The sequence below is a fragment of the Chlorocebus sabaeus genome, chromosome 8 (assembly GCF_047675955.1).
Source record: "Chlorocebus sabaeus isolate Y175 chromosome 8, mChlSab1.0.hap1, whole genome shotgun sequence".
NCBI lineage: Eukaryota > Metazoa > Chordata > Mammalia > Primates > Cercopithecidae > Chlorocebus > Chlorocebus sabaeus.
The window spans coordinates 9884557-9907794 of NC_132911.1; the positions used below are offsets into that span (position 1 = coordinate 9884557).

Consider the following 23238-nt stretch of genomic DNA (forward strand, 5'->3'; position numbering starts at 1 on the left):
ACTTAGTTAAGTTTTGGTATCAAGATTATGCAAGGATTGTAAGACAGACTGCACCCCTCTCTAATCTCTTGAAAACATTATGAACAACTGTAATTATTTCTTCCTTAAATGTTGGGAGAACTCACCGATGAAGCCAGTGGTTTTTTAATTCAGTTTTATTAAACTATATTTTTAAAGAATGTATCTAACTTTTCAAATTTATTGACATAAAGTTGCTTATCATATCCTCCTGGTTTCTGTAAAATCTCCCACATCTGTAGTGATATCCCAATTTTTTATTCCTAATGTTGTATATTTGTGCCTTCTCACTTTTTCCTTGAACAACTTCCCAGAGCTTTATTAATTTTGTAGCCATCATGAAATACCAACTCTTGGCTTTTTTGTTCTTATGTTTGTTTGCTTCCCATTTCATTTCTTTCTGCTCTCATTATTTCTTTATTTTACACTGTTTGGGTTGAACTTGTTGCTGATTTTCTTAAGTTCTTGAGATGGATGCTAGCTCAGCTTTTCTTCTCTTCTAATATATGAATTTAAGGCTCTATATGTCCCTCTGAGAACGCTTTACCTATGCCCTATCAATTTTAACATATAGTATTTTAATTATCATTTGATTCAAAGTATTTTCCAATTTCCATCATGATTTATCTGTGATAAATAGGATATTCAGAATTTTTTTTTTCAGCCAAGGTCTTGCTCTGTTGCCCAGGCTGGTGTGCAGTGGCACAATCATGGCTCACTGCAGCCTCAACCTCCTGGGCACGAGCAACCCTCCCACCTCAGTCTCCTGAGTAGCTGGGACTACAGGGATGTGCCACCATGCCCAGCTAGTTTTTTTTTGTTTTTTTTTTGTTTGTTTGTTTGTTTTTAATTTTTTGTAGAGACGGAGACCTCACTAAGTCACCCAGACTGGTCCTGAACTCCTGGATTCAAGTGATCCTCCCTCCTTGGCCTCTCGAAATGCTGGTATTACAGACGTGAGCCATAACACCTGGCCAGAAATTTTTAAATTTTCTAACATAAGAGGATTTTCTCAATACTTGCATTATGGTAAGAGAAACAAAAGCTAAATGATTTTAATCCCTCTGAAACATACTGAGCCTTTAATGGCCTGGAATATGTTCCATGTGTGACAGAGAAGCAGGCACCCCCCACCCTGATGTGGGGAACAGCATCTTATCACATCCACTGGGTCAAGTGCTGGAATTGTGTCGGTCACTCCCTCTACGTCTACTCCCTCTGTGTCCTTAATAAGGCTCTCAAAGCTCACATTTTCTGGGATTAACAAGTTTGCTCAGAATAAAGATATATCTAATCCTCTGCTTACCTGTCTGGGTTCCTGCGTTGCCTTCCATTTTAACCTGGTAATTCCTCACAGTTCTGTCAGCTCTTTGATGTGATGCTTTACACACACACACACACACACACACACATATATAGTTATATTTTATTCAACATGTGGAGCTGCTTTCAGTGGGCAATTTGGTCTGAATAACTCAGCCTGCCATTCCTGGAACCTAGAAATCCTAGTTTCTGCCAGTGTTATCAGCTCTGATTTTTCTCTGACCTAATTCAGTACTCTTTTATGTGAAGTCTAGTAATTCTTCTGACTTCATTTCTTTTCATTGATTTCATACCATTTCAGCAATTTATTCAAATTCTAAATGACCTAACCATTACTATCTAAGATATGTGAAACTCTTGCTGGCTAAAAGTTTTCATAAGCCTGATTATTTGAATTTCTTCATCTTGCAAATCCTTAATAGGATTATAAAATTGTAATGGACATCACAAAGAGTTTAAAATCATTGGATAATGTGCTGCTGTTTCTAGCTGTAGTGGGTCATGTTTTCTGTTTTCTGATAGAATTGTGTAGCACTGTGGGGCCATGTGCCACCCAACAGAAAGAACATCAGGTTTTGAGTTTGGCCCTTAAGTCCAAATTTCACCTCTGTCAAGCAATGTAGTAAGTGGCTTGTGCTAGATCACTTTGCCTCTCTGGGCCTATTTGTTCCTCTATAAAATGGGTCTAAGGTTCACAGGTTGCTTTAAGGATCAAATGGGATCACGTACACATGAGCACTTAGCATCGTGCACAGCCCAGGAGAGACCACCAGTAACAGTCTGTCACTCAGCGTGCAGCCACCAAACCCTTGTAACACTATAAAGGCAAAGGAAAAATATTAAATATAAGCTTTACAGTATTATACGACAGCAGGATTTAAAAGTGCAAAGAACACTTTTGCAAACAGCAAAGATACTATGAACACTCATGATAATGGGACACAAGGGAAAGTGTGACTGGAAGAACAATTAATAAAAATATCAGTTAAATTCTTTGTTTCATTTTTCTCTGTTTCCGAAATTCTTAAAAGAATGAAATCCCTTTCAGAATTCATAATGCTGGGTTTGGGTGGCTTTTGCATTTTATATGTGTGCAGCTGTTCCTCCACTCCGAGTCTGCACATCTGCTCATTAGCAATACAATATCATTCCCACTGTCTAATTATTTGCAGATGATAGATTCCTTGTATATGGTCTAAAAAAGGATAGTCCTTCAAAACTGGTGACTTATTTTAAAAAACTAACTTCAAAGGGTCAGCACAAGGAAGTTCAGATATTAATCTGGCAAGTTCAAATATACGAACGACAGTATTTTATTGCCAAGTTGATGGGGAACAGAAGGAAAACAGGATTTGTCTCCCTTCAATGAATGTTTCCCAGTAGACAGCACAGGGGACGTGCTTCTCCACAGCGCACCTGGAAAGAGACTCAGGAGCCAACCTCCTGAACACGGAGTGGACCTATCCCACCCGATTCCCTGGGACCACCTGGAAAAAACTTGCCTGGAGCAGGGCTTCATGGTGACTGCACACGTCTGGCAGGGGAGCACGTGAGACCCAAGGACACCAAGTAGAGAAGAGTCCTTGGAGGCTCTCTAGTTCCCAGCACAGGCTGAGGAGCCCCACAGGATCCCCAGCTCATAGTAAGGCCAGGAAGTGTGGCCCTGGGGTCCCAGGAAACGCAACAGCATAGATGGTGCAGCCCACGGGGGCAAACCAGACCAAGCCTTCTGAGGACAACTGGGAGCTGTGCTGCAGGTGGAAAGGGGTGAAGAGGAGCTGATTGAGGATAAAGGGTGTGAACCAAGAATAGGAAGCCATCAGGGGTAATCAGAACATGAGCTGAGGAAAAATGATAGAGAACAAGCAGAGAAATACTGGGATTCACGAAAGAACAAGACAAACAAACAGCAGCTGGTGGAAGCGGCCCTTCCACAGGCGGCATGAGCACGACAGCTATTAGAGCCAGCGCTTATTCCGCACCAGGCACCACACTCTGCACAGCAGGCTCCACTCCCGTGTGCGCCCCCACACTGAGAAGGCATAAATTATTACAGAGGCAGAAACAGAGGTTCACTTACTAGTTCAATGAGAAAACATTTAAATCAAAGCCCACCTTCTAGAGGAGTCAGAGAATAAGCAATAAACAAGTAAACACATGATTCTACCTCATGATGAGAGTTAGGAAGGAAGGAGAGGACGATGGTACAGAAGTTCATGGGGGTGAGGGCTAGGAGTGCTACTTTAATTAGGGTGGGCAGGGAAGACCTTTCTGAGGATGACATCTTCAGCTGAGACCTAAAGGAGAAGGAGCCGGTCACATAGCTCTTGCTCTCCTCGATCCTGGAGCAAGGGAGAGCAACATTTACTGAGCACCCCTTAGGGGCCAGTCTTACAGGTAGATGTTTTATAATCCTAATTGTATTTAATCTTGACTATAACCCTATGAAGTAGGGATTACTGACTCGGCTTAGCAGAAAAGAAGCAATGAGGTTCCAAAGACTTGCAATCTTGCTTGATGTTGGTGGCAGACCAAGAGCTATGGACACGCTGAGCAGTAGGTGCAGTGCGCAAGGCAAGAAAGAGCTCGAGTCTTCTACGAATGGAAGAGATGAAGGCCACGGTAACTGAAGCGCAGTGAGCATGGGTGGGGCGGAGTCTGGGGAGAACTGTGGTATGAGCCAAAGTTGGAAAGGCAACTGCCAATCAGGTAATCCCAGGCCACACTGGCCACTGTAAAGAGTCTGGATCTCATCCCAAAGAAACTGGGCAACCAGAGAAATGCTTTAAGCCAGAGGGGGCCACACCTGGTTTTGTGTTTAACAGGGCATTATGGAGAAGGGAATGAGAAAGGATGAGACAGGCCAGTGAGGAGACTGCTGGAGGACCTAGGTGGTCAGGTGGATACAGAGAGAAATGAGGCCGGTCCGCACAGCGAGTGCCGGGCCGACCTGGTTCACAGCCATGACGTCTCTGACCCCAGGGTCCATACCTCTTAACAACAGGTTTGATTAAAGATGTTTTAATTAAGGGAACATTGTAATTAAGGCTTTCAGAGGGGTGACTGGGAGTTCATCACTAGCTTATAGTTGAAGGCTGTGTTAGTCAAGATATAGGTTCAGCTGCTGTAGAAAAGCAGAAAAAGAAGCCTAAAATGAACCAAAATAGCAGTAGTTTAAACAAGAGTTCTTGCCTAAAGATCCAGCATGGGATGGTGACTCTGGCTCCTCTGTCTTGTAGCTCTAGCAGGACAAGGGTCAGGCTCCATCCCTGGGCTTCATGATGGCCCACCACTTCAGCCCCACACTAACTTGTGGGAAGGGAGGAAGTGGAAGAGAATGCCCCTCCCTCTAAGGCCACAAACCCAGAAGCTGCACGCCGTCACTTCTACTCAGGCCCCCATAGTCAGAATTTAGACATGTGGCCATACTTAGCTCTAAGGAGTCTAAGGGCTTTTGTCTTTATGGGTGACTGCACACCAGCTAAAATTCTTAAACTACACAGGAGGGGGATCCCTGATATTGGGGTCAAGCAGCAGTCTCAGCCAGAGGCCTCTGCAAAGACCACTGCTCCCCAAGGAGTACATGGGAGCAGTTTCCAGACCACAGTCCTCTAGGAAGGCTTGGAGTTGCCATAAAAGGTCCACACATCTAACTGTGCAGCAGGCAAGATCTAGAGCCTGGAGAATGCATTATGTGTGCAATATTTCCATTTTCCAGAAGTACATGACATGGAAGTGGGTGAATACAATAGGTATGCAATTTAAAGTATAATTAAATCCAAAGTAGCATTTTAATATATTTGCTTTTTTAAATATACTAAAATCACAATTGTTATCATTGGAGGATCCATAAAAATGCACATCCGAGCTGGGCGCAGTGGCCACATCTGTCATCCCAGGACTTTGGAAGGCTGAGGCAGGTGGATCGCTTGAGCCCAGGAGTTCGAGACCAGCCTGGGCAACATGGCGAAATTCATCTCTACTAAAAATACAAAAATAAGTTGAGCATGGTGGTGTGCACCTGTAGTCCCAGCTACTCAGGAGGCTGAGGTGGGAGAATGGCTTGAGCTTGGGAAGGAGAAGTTGCAGTAAGCCAATTGTGCCATTGCACTCCAGTCTAGGTGACAGAGCAAGACCATGTCTCAAAAAAAACAATAAAAAAGTGCAGCCTTAGAAGAGGTCTTCCTAGTCAGGAAGCTTGGATTCCTCTAGCGTAGCGAAAAGGAAACAGACCTGAGCTTTAGACAGAGCTGCATCCAAATACTGCCACCAACAGTAAGCAAGATTGTGAGTCTTCTGGAACCTCACTGCTCCTCTTCTACTAAGCAAAGACAATGATCCTTACTTCACAGGGTTACGGTCAGGATTAGATGAAATTCGGATTATAAAACATTTATCGTTAACACTGGCCCCTAAGAAGTGTTTAGTAAACGTTGCTCTCCCTTGCTCCAGGACTGAGGAGAGCAAGAGGGGTTGCAATTGAGAAATCAAATTTAGTGGGTGAAGTCACACAAAACTGAAGACTGTCTGCCTGGTGCACCTGTGGCTTGGCCCTTGGCGCTCAGTCTGTGCCCTGTATCCTACGCAGGACTAGGAGGTCTGAACTGTGTTACTCATGCACAGGCTATGCTAGTTAGGAGGATACAGACCAGGCATGAAATGCTGGGAACCTGATCCAGTTCTTTAGATTACTGTGTCAGCAACCTTAAGGAGGCTTTTGAGCAAGGATCCACCAGCCTCATCCCTACTGTCAGCACCAGCAGGTCCCAGAAGACTACATAAACAATGATGAACTCTTTCCATCCAACGCAGGAGACTCGAGAATCTCAGTGGGTAGAAAACCCACACTTTAGTAGATGGAGGGTAAATACTTTCCCAGAGAAAGAATCATAGGGCAACACAGATGTAAGAGTAAATGTAAAACCAAAATCTGATGGAATTGTATTGTGTTGAGAAAGACATAACAACAATACCTTGCTGGCACGGCACCTTACCATTTTCATGTTATTTTCACACTATTTTATTTAATTCCTAAATCAGCCCATTAAGTCAGCAGTATAGACATTATTATCCCTTTTTTTGTAGATGAGAAAAATGGAGGTTCAGGTTGGGTAAGTGTCCTGGCCAAAGTCATGGGGTTCGGAAGGGGCCAACCAGGGACCAGAACCCAAATCTCCTAAATCTCAGGCACCTACCATGTTGCCCAAAGACAGTGGGAGTCTGGGTACCCCATGGCCAGGAACGCGCACCTGCCAGTCTATCCTCAGAAGCCTAAAGGAACTATCTTCATCCCGTGAGTAAGAAAGAAGGCCAGAATAGAACCTATTGACTTAACCAGTGGGATTCAAATGTTTCAGCAAAAGTAGAGGTTCTGCAGTAAGTGGTAAATTAAAAGAAGAGACTATTCCACTTACTGGCCACATGAGTAATGATGCTAGCACGTCTGCCACTCCTCCTTAGGTTAACCCATGGAGTGGCATCCTCTTCAGACTCACTGCCTAGTGGCTGTGGAATAACAGGTCTCGGGCCTCACCTATACCTTAAAAAGCCTACGCCTTCCAATCTCTCAGTTACCAGCTTTGCTCCCTCCAAAATGGCAGAAGGCTAGGCACAGTGGTGCATGCCTCATGGCCTGTAATCCCAGCACTTTGGGAGGCCGAGGCAGGTGGATCACTTGAGGTCAGGAATTCGAGCCCAGCCTGGACAACATGGCGAAACCCCATCTCTACTGAAAATACAAAAATTAGCTGGGCATGGTGGCACACGCCTGTAATCCCAGGTACTCAGGAGGCAGAGGGTGCAGTGAGCCAAGATTGCACCACGGCACTCCAGGCTGGGCGACAGAGCAAGACTCCATCTAAAAAAAAAAAAAAGAAGAAGAAGAAGAAAACCTATGAGGACTTCATCTAGTCCATTAGGGCAGATACTATGAAAGCTGTTTCAGCACCTTGAAGCAGGAGAGAACATGCTGAATGTTCTCTGTTTAGCCTATACCATGAAGATCTGATTTAACTGAAAGGGGATAAACTCTTGCTGTTTCTACTATAGTAAGACCATTGACATCAGCAAGAATCTCCACATTTGCAAATATCAGTGTAGATACTGCTTCTCCTACAAAATGCAGTAAATTATAACTAAAAAATTTAAGTGGCCCCTTCAAGTCCTTAATGACTTTACAAAAAGGTACTAAAATCTTTCAACATGTTAATTAAAATACATTTCTCTTGAGTCATATTTCTGTGGAGAATCATGTTTCCTGGGCACATCTTCATATCAAAGGTCAATGCCTTTTCAACTTCTACTCAAGTTTTGTCTTTTTGTTGATCAGCAGTTCTGGCACAGGCAAGAGCATTGCTCAAGTAGTTTTAGTAATCACTTTTGTTTCTGAAAAGAATCTGGAGTGGGCGACTCCTCACAGATCAGAGTCACTGCCGATTCCAACCCGCTGCTTTCTTTGAAAATGTCCATTTTCTGTGTAAGAACAGTCAGTCTTACATGTCTTCACCACCCTCATCTTCTCCAGTGGTGGCTTTCTTTTCAAGATCAACTTTTACTGTGAAACGTGACAAGCTGCCATGTGACCTCGAGTAGAGATTTAAGCAGCTGTGGTCAGATGTGGTGAGTCAGTGACAGCCAAGTTCATTTTTAGCCTGGCTCTCCCCTGCCTCTGGCCCATCCCTCAAGGAGCAGGCTTCAAATTCTGACCATGGAAAAAATGACACTTGACATGTGTCATTGTTCTGGGCCTGCAGGGTTCCCTGGGAATATCAACTCCATTGATACCAGAGTTATTCTGAACTTATGGGTTTGTTATTGTTTGTTTTTTGCTTTTAATGTTCAAGTGCTAACACATACGTGTTTTGATGATTTCATGCTAACATTTAGTCTGTGGTTTTATGTGCATTTATCTATAAGCTCATTTGATCTCAGCATATTGGAATTAACTATTTTCTTCCTGTAGGAATAGATTTTCCATGTGCATTAACCAAGAGGCTGGATAGTCTTGTGTATCCCAGATGCCTTAGTGATTTAGCATACCTGGTGGCTAGGCGCAGTGGTTCACGCCTGTAATCCCAGCACTTTGGAAGGCCAAGGAGGGTGGATCAAGAGTTCAAGACCAGCCTGGCCAACATGGTGAAACCTCAACTCTATTACAAATACGAAAAATTAGCCGGGCAAGGAGGCATGCACCTGTAATCCCAGCTACTCGGGAGGCTGAGGCAGAGGCAGGGGAATTGCTTGAACCTGGGAGGTGGAGGTTGCCGTCAGCTGAGATCACGCCACTGTACTCCAGCTTAGGCAACAGAGTAAGACTCAGTCTCAAAAAAATCGTAATAAAAAACAAAAACAAAAAATGAAAGGGCACCTGGCAAATGTAATGAGCATAAGATTGTTTGGATTGAATGGGTAGATGAGTAAGGATTTTTGCTACTGTTGCATGTAATAGAAACTAACAAACTAGATTAAGAAAAACAAAGCCAGTGGAGTAGACGTTCCTGATGGAGGATCTCTACCCCTTCCCTTAACTAACCAACATCCCCTGCCCTTCCTTACCTCTTCCTTATCTCTGGGGAGGCCACTGACCTGCGGAAGGAGATGGTCCACAAGAGAGGCAGAAGGATGGGGGCTATAGATTGGAGGGGTCCTGAGGCAGTCAAGATTGCCCTGGGGTGGTTGTTGAGGGGTTATCTGAATTTAGTGGAGGAGACTGGGTCACGCTACAACCTTAGGCATGCTCTTGCCTTATTTTGGTCTTCATATTGCCACCTATGATGTGAAGATCTGGAAAATATTTTTTAATCCCAGAGATGCCACCATTACAAACACAGAGCCCAGGGAAGGGCAACTGATGAACAGAGAGGTGAGTCCTCCCAGCCCAAACTCTCATCACAGTAGTATTCCCCCCAAGATTCAGGGGCCAGTATTAGCAACCTAATTAATCAATGAAGATGTGATTAAATGAAAGCATTTAAGAGAGGTATGGAGAGAGAAGCTGAGAACAGACTTGGCCTTCTTTACAATTCTGCCAGGCCTAAGCCTATGGAGATTCTATCAGGACATGGCATTACAGTTGGCCACGTTAAAGGGTACAGACTAGACCTGTCACCTCCATGACTTCAGCCCTTGCCTGGACCTCTGATATGTGTTTTTATTGATAATTTTGGAGGTCTTATCATCTTCCTGTGACCCTTGACTTTGACAGTCAAATGGTTGAACGTCTGCTCCATCTGGACTGATGACTTACCAGAACAAGTGACTGGCTGTCACCACCCTGATTTATGATCCTCACTGCAGAGCTTCCTGCAGAACCAAAGCAATCTAGGCCCACGGACCTGCCTTCCCACATGATATGTCCCATATCCCAAGCTAGGGTGACAAGTGAACCTTCTGATTAGAGTGTTTTTGTCCTACTGGTTCTTTCCCTACTCTGCCCCATACTTCATCCCTCTTCCACCAGGTACCCATTCCCCCATGTCAAACCAGACTTTGTTGTCATGGAAATCCTGCCCCTGGCCTCCTTCCTGGGCCCAGACCTCTAGGCCTCCACCTGCCCTGACAGATCTGCCTGGATCCCGAACCTGCCTCACCCTGCTCCAGCTTGTCACTTTGCTGCTCTTGCCTCATCTCTGACTTTTGCCCTCTGGCAAATCGCCCTGGAATAGGATGCTTCTTAGAACCAGCACGCAGGACCCACCAACCTGTGCTGCTACAGGCATATTAAGAGCCCAACATGAAGCACAATATACATTTGGAGAAAAACTTCACTCATCAAGAAATAACAGTGCATATCTACTACACAAAAATCTGACACCAAATGGAAAATACTTTTGTGAAATAGACTGATGGCCAAATGAAGAGGGTTTGTGAAAAGTCACATCTATTGCACAGGACTTTTCAGTTTATAAGCCGCATAATATCAGATCATCATACTGGCAAAGCAGGGCCTGTAAGCCTGCTGGGATGTGACCAGGAAATTGCTTCATTATTGAATATTACAATGATATTTGCCAACATGGAATATTTTGCTTGTGTATGCATTTGAATAAAATTTCCAGCCACCATTGTTTATAGCCCAAATATATTAGTATCTCCACATAACAAATTCTAAAGAGGACAAATGAAATATTTAAATGAGCAAGATTTGTGGACCTAGTGAATACTGCATTTTACCTGTATGTTCTTTATCACCACAGACATTTTTTTTTTTTTTTAAATCAAACCTGGTAACGTCAAAAGACGAGAAAGGCTAAACTCAGAGAAATAAAGAAACCATAAATCAGGAAACTTTGGAGCTGCTGGAAAGACACTTTAATTTTGTAGACAAAAGACTGCATTAAGGAGGAATCATGCAATAATCAAAGGTGAATGGATCGCTATTGTCTGGCATCTTCCTCTGTGGGAATTTTCCCACCCCTGACAGCTGTAAGGGGGGCAGGGGCGTCGAATGTGGCTGTGCCTTTATTCTCTCACCCTTTTTCTCCCCAGCCCCTCCTCTCCTCCGTCAATAAATGTCTGCAATCATATTCTTGAGCTCCTGTGTGATTTCAAGGTTCATCTCTTCCATGCAGCTCAAACACTAATTATCCCAGCTGTAATTAGTAAGATAATTAAATACTGGCTCACTCATCACTCTACCTTGGGTCGGGTCGTGATTCTCCCAGAAGACCTTGAGCAGTTCCTCAAAACTGATGTGTTCTGGCTGGTACACCACTCGGACGACTTCTGCATGGCCAGTTTTTTCTTGGAAGAAACAAAACGTACAACTGAAATTTACTGACAACATCAATTTATTGTAAGTTTTTTGTTCACAAAAAACCAACAGACAAAAGCTGAAACTCTACCCTCTGAAGGAAGAATGGAAGCATGATTAAACTTTAGCTAACAGTCTCTCTCAAGGCTCTGTTACTGGTTCTTTTTCCATAAAAGCATACAGTTCTTCTCTAGTGAGCTTGCTGCAATGACTTCTACATTGTGCTCTGATAAATTGTTTTAAGTTCATGAAAAAACAAACATTGGTTTTCAGGTTTCTAAGCTCACTCTCGGGAAATCTTATGGATCCACCCTGACATAGCGCTCAAGATTTGAAACTGCAAAGGGAAAGAGCCAATTTATTTTTATCATCACTCCATGCTTTATGTAGTGAGCTCAGCTGCACCACAGTGAGATGGTGCCAGGGAGAGAAACCTGTAAAAAACGGGATGATCACTCGTTCACATGAGATCAGTAAGTTAACGGAGGGACATACTTGCTGTGCTGTTATCACTGGGACAAGGGTCAGATTTAAATACCCAGTAGGGTGGTAAGTGTTTTCTCAGCCTAATTCATATCCATGGTAAACAATGACAGTGGCATATGTCTCTTTGCAGGATCCTCTGTAGGCCTGTTCTCAGTGGTGGTCCTGAAGGTTTGGTGGATCAGGGGTGGGTATTTGCAGTACTGCTTGTACCTGTGAAATTCATGTCCTTCCTTATTTTGCAGTCTTAGAGTATGGCAAATAAGAGATCCCTCCATACTAAGATCACTTGGCTATATAAATTTTTTTTATCACAGTCACCTTATGTGTAGTAAAGAATTTGGCCAGCCGGGCGCGGTGGTTCACTGTAATCCCAGAACTTTGGGAGGCTGAGGAGGGTGCATTACCTGAGGTCAGGAGTTCGAGACTAGCCTGGCTAATCTGGTGAAATCCCGTCTTTACTAAACAAAAAATTAACTGGGTGTGGTGCCAGACGCCTGTAATCCCAGCTACTCAGGAGGCTGAGGCACAAGAATTGCTTGAACCTGGGAGAAGGAAGTTGCAGTGAGCTGCAATCGCAGCACTGCACTCCAGCATGGGCAAAAACAGCAAAACCCTATCTCAAACAAAACAAAACAAAACAAAACAAAAACAAAACAAAAGAACTTGGCCTTGCCCAAAGAGAGGTCTGGACTTTTGTCCTCACCTTCTGGAAGATAACGTGTGTCATATCCAATGCTGGGCACACTGGGTCTCAGGATGGAACCAGCTACATCCAATTGTCTTAGGGTGAGAGCTGGCCATGCTACAAAGACCAACCATGTGAATTCGGATCACATGGTATCAGAACACCTGGGGACTGAGTTCAACCACATAGGCAATCAATCAATCAATCACGCCTACACAATGGAGCCACAATAAAAACTCTGGACATTGAAGCTCAGGAAGCTTCTCTGGTTGGTGGTATTCTGCATATTGTTACACATAGACACCAGAAGGTCAGCATATCCTGACTTCAGGAGAGAAGAGAACAGAAGCATTTGGAGCCCTCCCAGCCTCTTTCTTTAGCTAATTGTGAGCTGTAACCTTTCCCTGTAAGACAATGTAACCATGAGTATAACAGCATTCAGTGAGTTCTGCGAGTCCTTCTAGCAAATTACCAAACATGCGAGTGGTTTTGGGAATCCCCTGAACTGGCACCTTAATCTGCAAAAGTGTCTTCCAATATATCAGTCATCTCACTTTAATTCTCACAACTGTCCAATGTTGCAGGTAGGGAAAGTAGAAATCCTTATTGTACAAACTGAAAAACCATGACACAAATAAGTTAGATTTGCCCAAGGTCACATAGCTAGTGAATTTCTGGGCCATAACCTGAAAAAAGAAAACATACCTTCTGATTTCTGGTCCAGGGCTCTAACCAATACATCGAAGGAAAGAGCACAAGGTGAACATTTGGAACATGAATCCAGAAAAGAAATCTATTCATTATATTTAATGTGATCTTTTGATTAATATTTAAATTTCTTCTGATGGTAGAAACAGTATTTGCAGATAACATTGAAGCTTAGAAAATATGAGGAAGTATAAAAAAGAAAATACAGGCCAGGCGCAGTAGCTCAAGCCTGTAATCCTAGCACTTTGGGAGACCAAGGCGGGTGGATCACTTGAGGTTGGGAGTTCAAGACCAGCCTGGCCAACGTGGTGAAACCCCATCTCCACTAAAAATACAAAAATTAGCCAGGCGTGGTGGTGGGTGCCTGTAATCCCAGCTACTCAGGAGCCTGAGGTAGGAGAATCACTTGAACCTGGGAGATGGAGGTTGCAGTGAGCTGAGATCATACCACTGCACTCCATCCTGGCATCCTGGGTGACACAGCGAGACTCCGTCTCTAAAAAAAAAAAAAAAAAGAAAGAAAAAGAAAAAGGAAAATACCAATCACCTATACCCCTGCCACATAAGCAATATCAATAAATTTTATGAATCTCTTCCTGGGTGCCTACCAGATGTGTGCACGCGCACACACACACACACACACACACACACACACACTTTCTTCCATTGCATTCATTACAGCATGCTTTCCTCTCTTACCATTATATCGGGAATATTTCCCCATGTCGCTAAAACTTTTAGAAAACACCATCTATAATGAATACACAACTCTCCATCAGATGGTTGTCCAGCTACTTATTCAATCACTCCTTGTCATCAGGCAATCAGACTGAAATATATTTTTATCCATAAATGTAAATATTTTTCCATGCTTCTGAAGCTGCCTCAAGCCTTAGTTATATAAATGGAATTTCTAAATCAATGTTTCTAAACATTTTTAAATTTCTTGATGCCTAGTTCCAAACTGCTTTTCAGTAAAGTTGACCCAGTTTTCTCTTTCCATTGGCAGCATTTTTGAGGGCCAGTCTCAGTCACCATTACAATATTTTTAATCCTTAGCAATTCATAGCTGGGAGACAGTATTCTATTGTTTTATTTAGGATGAATTTATATTATTAGTGAAGTAAAACATAAATTTCATGGTTATTAGCAATTTTAATTTCTTCTTTGCTCTAATTGGCATGTCCTTTTATACTGGGCTATTAATTATTACGTTAATATTTTATTATTAATTGGTTAGTCCATATAATTTTAATTCAAATACTGTAGTCATTCAAGTTAGCATCTAAACAGATTTTATGATAAAAGATATGAAAAGACTGACAGTGGAGAGTTTGAGGAAAAGATACAGTAAGTATAATAATGTGATGGTAAAACCACTTTTGTTCTAGTTTAATATATTATTTTGTAATTTGAAATGTTTAAATAAGTGATTCAACTATATAAGATCTAAAAATCTCTGAATATTAAAAATGGTAATATGTTATCAACATGATAGATACATTTGGCGTGAAAAACATTGAAACCACACTGAAATATAAGCAAAAGATATACACAGGCTATTCGTTCACAATTTACATGTGTTTCTTCACATGGGAAGAAACACATGTAAATTGAGACATGCAAAATGTCAACATTTTTAGTGATCAAAATGAAAGTAAATAAATGCACATTAGGCCGGGCGCGGTGGCTCAAGCCTGTAATCCCAGCACTTTGGGAGGCTGAGACGGGCGGATCACGAGGTCAGGAGATCGAGACCATCCTGGCTAACACGGTGAAACCCCGTCTCTACTGAAAAATACAAAAAAACTAGCCGGGCGAGGTGGCGGGCGCCTGTAGTCCCAGCTACTCGGGAGGCTGAGGCAGGAGAATGGCGTGAACCTGGGAGGCGGAGCTTGCAGTGAGCCGGGATCGCGCCACTGTACTCCAGCCTGGGCAACAGACCGAGACTCCGTCTCAAAAAAAAAAAAAAAAAAAAAAAAAAAAAAAAAAAAAAAAATGCACATTAAAACACTAACATATTAGCTCTTTTTTATTTAATAAAACTGCTAGGAAGCATTTTAGTGCTGTTGAGGATACAATGAAATGGTGCCCTTACTTGGCTAGTGACAGGGTAAAATCACAAAATCTGTTCTGAAACCCCATGGGTATACGTAGCAAGAGCCACAGAGATGCTCATTTGCCTTGATTAAGTGATCCAGGAAATCCATCTCAAAGGTATAACTTCAAATAATAGAAAAGATATACACATGCAAAAAAAATTCACTGTCATTATTACCATGGTAGAATACTATAAGAAATACACAAGCCAAACAAAGGGAAACAAATGTGGTATAAGATGAAGTTTCACAGAACCATTAAAATACCACATATTTTACTATCGTACACATAGTGAAAGCTGTTACTTTACTATTTAGTGAACAACAATGATATGGTAGCCACTTATCTACTTGATGCCATTTAATGCTCGTAATTTTTTCCCATTTTGATAAAATGAACATAACATAAAATTTACCATCAGATTAAGTACTTTCACAGTGTTGTGCAATCGTCACTATCATCCAGGTCAGAACTCTTTTCATTTCGCAAAACCGATATTCTCTACCCATTCAATACTAACTCCCCATTCCCCCTCTCCCTGGACCCTGGCAACCCCCTTTCTACTTTCTTGTCTCTATGGATTTGACTTCCCTAGGGACCTCCTATAAGTGGAATCATACAGCATTTGTCTTTTTGTGAATATCTTATTTAACTTGGCATAATGTGTTCAAGGTTCATCCATATTGTAGCATGTGTCTGAATTTTCTTCCTTTTTAGGGCTGAGTAATATTCCATTGGGTGTATTTTGTTTGTTTATCCATTCATCCATCAATGAACATGTGGGTTGCCTCTACCTTTTTGCACTGCAAATAATGCTGCTGTGGACACAGACATACAAACATTGCTCACAACGATTTTTACAAGAGAGATACGGTCCCCATTAAACAGAAGAGGAAATCAAGGTCTCCCCACGAGTTTTTTCACACAACAGTGAGGAGGTAGGAGGATTCAGTCATAAGCCAACCAGGTTTCAACCAGAGATGAAGCTCAACCTCCTACTGTGACCTGAGCTTCTGAATGGAGAAACCTGAAGCCATGAAGTGATGGCAAATGTCACACAGGCTGTGACCCAGATGAGAAATCACAGCTGTGTGGTAATTGACACGAGGCTGTCAAGAATATTTTATGGGATTAGGCTCTTCTTTCATGACAGCAATATGGGGTCGGGGAAGATTTCCAGTCGCCAGCAAACACTTTCAGACATAATCTGCCACTGACATTATTTGTGGAGAGGTTTAAAAAAGCTTGGTTGTTTAAGAGAAACTACTACCATTCAAATTCAAGATTCATTTGCCTTGACAAACAGCACAGTGATGCTCTTGCCAAACTCACCTTTAAGTTTCTTTACTTTATTTCTCCAAAGTAAAAGAACCTGTGTAAAAATACACAGTGCAAATGATCAAAAGGATTAAGGGACTCAGAACCACTTACAGAAATACCCACACTTTACAGGAACCAGCCAACGTGCTAGGCTAATTTCATTCCAGAGACCAATCTGCAAATACTTTCTTGTGCTTCCAGAGATAAAAGGCCAGATCTTAAAAATACTTCAAGCTGTGTCTTCACATAGCATCGCGCAAATAGCATGATAGATGTGACGTGCAAACATGCTTGTTAACAATTCACAGCAGCATTACAGGGGCTTTAACATTGTTGTTCAAAAATATTTTGAAAGAAAAAATGAAAAGGATGATGTCCTCTCTAAGCATCTCCCTCCACTGCCTTACCCCGCAGCCCCAGAGGAAGATGAACAAATGCAGAGGAGTTGATTAAAGGCAGCCATTCCTTTCAAGACGAAGCATCCAATCCAAGAGGAGATATAAGGGCATGACCTGGGGCCAGGAAAATCAGGCATTCTGGGGCCATCTAGCTACGTGGAAGCTAAGTCATCCATGGAACCAGATGCCTTTAAAGAGAATCCAAGATAAGTCAGTGTTTACAGTCCTCCTGCATAGCTTCCTGTCCATGGAGAAAATGTCACCTTTGATTCTTCCAGGGTAGGGTATTTAGATTTTGCTACTGTTGGGCTGCAGGGACAAGAACAAGAGAGTAGGGAACTGGCCCATGCAGTAGATGAGAAGAGAGAGGCAGCGAGCTGTGGTGAGATGCCAGCAGGTAGTGGTGAGGAGCAGATTGTCGGGGCTGGCCTCCTGGCTCTGCTGTTGGGCAGCTGCATGACCTTGGTGGGGTCTGGGAGAGGAGGCAAAGCTGGTCCACACCACAGCTCCCTGGCAAATGAGCCATGCCTTTCCTCGGGACCCACACCCATGCTAGGGGGCCTTTATCTACCCAACCACTTTATGCATAGTTTCTTCACCTGCAAACTGGAGGATTATTGCCTGGCACATGGGATGTAAGTCTCTACATCTTCTATAATTCTCAGTTGTATTATCATAATTATTCTCTAATCAGCCGTGATGACATGGGGAAAAACTGGAATAGAAGTCACAAGAAGTAGCTTAAACCATCATTCCAACACAGAGTTTAATACCTTTTTGACTGTGATCCTGGGTGTCCTACTTTTTTAGATGGGAATAAAATATCTCTGTGACAAAATAAACATGAAATGAGGTCATCTATGGGAAAGTATCTGGGAAGTATTAAGCTCTCCATACACAAACACGAGGTTTCTATTGTTATTGTTATTAACTTTTTGTGTTTCCTCACAATGGATGTCTCCCCCATTAGGACTCAACTCTAGGAGAAAACATATTATTTAAGGAGGCCTCCTTCTTATCAAACTGAATTTTATCTCTGTAAATGTCTAACTCCAATTTATTCACTCATTCTAGAAGCCTCGTTGTGTACACTGCTGGTCTGGGGACTGAGCTTCCTCTGTTGGAGACGGCAGCTCAGCCTTCATCCACACCCCAGAAAGGCCCAGATTCTCATTCTTTTGATGAAGTGGCAAAAGGGAAAAATCGCATTTCTCAAATGCAATTACCCAGTTTAGAATCAGAATTTTTCTAATTATTTTTCTTTTCTAATTTCTTATTAAGCCAGGTTTAATGAGCAAGTGTTTAATCCAGGCAGAAAGACACCTCCGGAAGTGGGGCTCCAGCAGCAGGAGCTGAGGCTGGAATCTTGCCTCCCTGGAGAGGCTGTTTCCCACGGCACCCTGACAACGACTTCCTCTGACAAGAACCTTTGTCCCAGAGTCCATGAGACCCGGGAGAGGGCAGAGGCACTGGGGCTGAGCTAGAGGAGAGGCTCCCACTGCTGCCTGGCCTGCAGATCCAGAGTACAAGGCCACCTCTCCAGGGGGTGCCAAGTGACCACAGGCCGGGACGGGCGGCCAGCATCATGGAACGAACATATGTGCAACTCAGACTGGAGTTGAGAATGACACCCCAAGTTGGGAGGCAGGTCTCATGTACAAGAGATTTGGGAGGGAGGTCGAGCAGAGCCATCAGAACCAAGAGCAGCTCCGCCTGCGTGGGGTCCCAGGTAGGGCTCATCTAGATGAAACAAGGGGGCCTCCAAGGGTGACTGGGCCAGCAGCCCAGTCCCACGTGGTCTGTGTAGATCCCCAGCTCTTTATGTGAGAAGGAAGGAGTAAGAATGAGAGCAGAGCCTGTGCCTTCTGGGGAGGCTTGGTGGGGACAAGAAATAGGAAATGGGAGAGGCAGTGCAGTGTGATGGTCCCCCAGCAGGTTCCTTAAAGGTGTGTGTCCACTGCTTGAGCCTTGAAGTCAGGTGGAGCTGAGGCCATGGTGCCCAGCTGAGGAGCAGACGTCCCTGAGAACCCAATGCCCTGGAATGTATCTGAGAATGTAGCAAGACAAGCAGTCTCATCGCCCCAACACAGTAGGCAAGGAGCCAGGTAATTAGCTTAAAAGCAGTTTGGAGATGGGAGCAGCATGTATCTCTAGAGTTGTCCTGCCACCCAGGAGTGCCCAGCATGTAGGTTCTAATAAACTCATCTATCGCCAAGCTGGCCTTATCCAAGTCGTTCTTTCGGTCTCTCACCAACCTCCCAGTTCGGGGGAAGGTCTTTCTATTCAATCCAGGTTTTTCTCATACCAGAGGCACAGAATTGAGGCCCACAGGCAAGACCTGTGCACACAGCCCCCACCCCGCCCTCCCCGGCCCCAGTCCCATTGCTCAGGGTTCCTGGACTCTGTGTGCTGCTGTGGGGAGGGTTAGGGGAGGACAAACACCTGGTTCCCTGAAAAACAGCACAGCCGAGTGGGTGCCCCTCCGATATGAACTGGGCTCTGCTCTAGACCACGGTGCAATGAGAGCCCTGTGCAAGGAGGTCAGTCACACTGTTCCCCCACGTCCCCACCAGCCACAGACTGCCACATTGCAGTCAGCAGGATGCCTGTCTAGACAGATGGCTGGGCACCACCCAGACCAAAGGAGCATGGAGTGGAGAGCTCAAGAACTCAGCTTGGGAGCCAGAGTGCCTGAGTTGGCATCCTGGTCACTTAGCAGCTGTGTGACCTTGGCAAAGCCCCCTCCTCTATGGGCTTTAACTTCCTTACCTGCAAAATGGGGACACTGATAGCACCCACCTCAGGGGACTGTCATGGCAATTAGCTCAAAACTCCACGGGAGGCATTTGAACAGTCTGGCCCAGCACAGGCAGAATAACTCGGCCAGTATCACCTTTCTTCATGGCAGCATTGCTAGTATCATTTGACTGCTACTATGACTTGGTTCCCAGTGTCCTTGGTCAGGGAATCTATGTCTAAAAGTTTCCCAAAATGATTCTTTTTTTAAAGTTTTTATTTATGTATTTATTTAGAGATGGAGGAGTCTCACTCTCTTGCCCAGGCTGGAGTGCAGTAGTACAATCTCGGTTCACTGAAACCTCTGCCTCCCAGGTTCAAGCAATTCTCCTGCCTCAGCCTCCTAAGTAGCTAAGATTATAGATGCACGCCACCATGTCCGGCTAATTTTTGTATTTTTAGTAGAGATGGGGTTTCACCATGTTGGCCAGGCTGGTCTCAATCTCCTGACTTCAGGTGATCCTCCCACCTCGGCCTCTTGAAGTGTTGGGATTAGAGGCATGAGCCACCATGTCTGGCCCAAGATGATTCTTAATGGTAAGGAAGGGTTGTGAACCACTGGTCTACAGCCCTGCAGATCCTTGAGTGGCCAGCTCTCAGCTTGTGCTGTCCCGTGTCCCAGCACCTGGTGTCCCAGTCACCAGGAGACACATGGTAGCCCCAGAGGGCAACGAGGAAGAGGGGCAAGAAATGAGGGGAAGGAAAGGGAGGGAGGAGAGGGAAGGGGAGGAAATAGGAGGGGAGGAAGGAAACAGGAAATGAACCCTTTATGGAGACCTGCAGTATAGCTGAGGAGGAGTCAGGGGAAGACAGACACATCAGACCTTTCTTCGCTGTCCAGTAGATGATTCCCTAGTAATAGTCAGCTATCCACTAGCATACAGCACTCACTAAACATCACACATTGTTCTAAGCTCTTGACGTGTATGGACGAAGTTAACGCTCGTAAAAATCCTGAACACGTACTAGTAATATTCCCATTTTTGGAGGCGGAAACAGAGACACAGAGAAGTAGAAAAGCTTGTCCAAAATAATTCAAATATCAAGTGGGGGAGGCTGGACTGGGGCCCAGGCTGATGCTCAGAGATGCAGACGCCTGGAGGAGAGCATTGGTGGGCGCTAAGCAGTCACGCCTGAGCAGTCACACGAACACCAGGACGTCAGATGCACACGGAGGAGGTGGCCACGGTGGATGACTCGTGGGGCGGGGAGGGCATCCCAAGCAAGAGCAGGAATCCAAATGGAAGCAGCAGCTCATCTTTGTTGCTGCAAAGCCACAAAGTGGCTCACGCAGCAACTTACCCGCGCACCTGGCTACCATGGGAGCTGCTGAGCTGGCCCGCACAGGGATGGCGCGCCCCTGCTGTAATCCAATGCTACGGGACAGGAACCTCAGACTGCCTTCAGACAGTGTCCCGTGCCCCCAAAACTTCTAGATCCACAGACTCACGTCAGCATTGCAGCCGCCCTTGGCCACTGGGGCGAATGCTCCTATGTCCACTTTACTGACAGTAAAGCCAAGGCTCAGAGCTCACGAGGGACTGAGACTCACGAGGGACTCAGAGCTCACGAGGGACAAACCTAGCCAGAGGCCAGAAAGCCCTCCTCCCTGCAGCTTCTCCACAGCTGTCATCTCTGTCCCCTTCCCTGGGGCCTACAGGAGCCCTTGGCTGGCCACCAGGGCCCCCCATCACTGGTATGACAGCAACCTGGTTTCCCCCACCTTCCCCAGGCCAGGCTAATCCCTCACACCCACCACCAGCTCCTGCTGTCCCAGCCTCTAGGGCTCACCCGTCAAGCCCTCTCTGCCCTCAGGGTCGCCCCAGCTCCTGCTGTCCCCAGCCTGCAGTGCCCCAGGGTGCCCACAGTCCAAGCCCTGCCCGCTCTCAGGGTCCCCTTGAGTCTTGCTTCCTCCAAGAGGCTTCTCTGAGCTGGGGACCCCAGGAAGAGGCACTGTGCAGGAAGAGAGCCTAGCCAGTGCGATTCTGTGAGACTGACTTTGTCAGAGCAGGGCTCTTCCACTGAGTCATCTCCCCTGGGGCACCCCACAGGGTGGCTCAGAAGGGGACCGATGGTGAAGGGAGCAGGCAGCGTTAAGCAATGGCACAGAGAGCAGATGCAAACAGTGGTGCTCCCTCCACACCCGGCCCTGCCGCCCCGTCTTACTCCAGTTGGGATCAGTCCCATGTGGTGCAACACACGAGTGCTCAGTGCTTACAAGTGTGTGCTTAGTGACAGTGGCTCTCCTCTGTAGGTCCCAGGACTGGGCACATGAGTGAAGTTAATAAAGACGTATGGGCCGGAGGAGCCCTTGTGCTGGATCTTCCCACCACTTACTTATCCTTCATCCGGAGGGGGCATCTGTATGGACCCCAGTGCCATTTACCTGCCAATGACCAGTCCCTAGATGGACTCCCACATGCACACTGTGCTCCAACCCTCTGTCCCTAACCACAGAATTCTACAGAAACCTCACTGCAAATCCTAAAGCAGACATGGCTACTATGCAGAGAAAGGTATTAGACACAACTAATGCAACTAGAATACTTTACTGTACGGGCCAGCACTGTTTTATTTATTAATTAATAAATACTGATCAAATGCCTGCTAAGCTCCATGCATGGTGCTGAGCATTGTGGAGTCCACCGTGACTAATGTAACGATGGTGACAACGAACAACCCTTGTGCCGTGGGAATTGCCTGGAGTCCGAGTCAGGCAAGAAACTGCTCTTTAAAATAAAAAGACTCAACTTAATTTATTTATCCTATAAGCAAGATGGAGGGGAGACAGAGACACAGTAATTTTTTTTTCATTAAATAATAACCATTCTTCAACCTCCCTCATCCTTTCCCTGCCAACCAGACTTATCCAAACCATTCAACCAAATCAAAGAGCACACAGAATGATCCAGGTGTTTGAAGGGAGAAAGGGGCGAGGGTGGGTGAATAATACCTCCCCTTTTCCCATACGAGATTCAAAACACTACTTTTCTCTTGCTAATTAACTACAAAGAGGTAAGATGTCAGCTCGGTTTCATCTCCAGCTCCTGCAGATAGAAAATGTGATTTCCAACAATGTACTCATTATTTAAAAAAAAAATCCTAATACATCAAAATTGGATGCCCTGTGGAGTTCATTATAGGATTTGAGGAGTGTCTATACTGTCATTTTATCTTGGCTTTTTTTTCTTTTGTCTCATTCGTCACATAAGTGTCCGACGAGAAACATAAGCTTTAAAAAGCATCCTATTGATTGAAAAGTAGAAAAAAATACTGGTGGAGCAATTGTGAATTTTTTTGTTGGCCCGTCATGGGGAGACACGATGGAGAATTTATGATCCTCTGGTGTATATTTTATACAGACATATCCTTCAGAGATTATGCTCTCAGAGGAGTGCCATAAATATAGCTTACTACTTGATCAAGAAAAGTTCTCAAGAAAGCAGTCAACGGCAACCACTAATTCTTCGTGCACTGGAGGTTTCTAACTGGTACAAAGAAAACCAGTAGGTAGAAGCAGGTAACAAGGAAAGCAATGAGCCACTCCCTAGTTTCTGTATCCAACCTGCTGATTACAGAGGCTGGCCTTCGCACCCAGTCCTAACCCTTCAAGCTGGATTTTTCCAGAATAGGAAGGGTATGAAAGGACCCCT

The 23238-nt window shown here is 44.6% G+C and overlaps 1 protein-coding gene across 5 annotated transcripts in view; it reads right to left on the reverse strand.

Annotated features, from left to right (window-relative positions):
- MSRA (methionine sulfoxide reductase A) overlaps positions 1 to 23238 on the reverse strand; it is a 362667-nt gene that overhangs the window by 111976 nt on the left and 227453 nt on the right. For all 5 annotated transcript variants that reach the window (XM_007961667.3, XM_037983796.2, XM_007961666.3 and 2 more), the window contains one exon: positions 10978 to 11082. In XM_007961667.3, coding sequence (XP_007959858.1) covers positions 10978 to 11082 — 105 coding nt within the window. The remainder of the gene's footprint in view (positions 1 to 10977; positions 11083 to 23238) is intronic.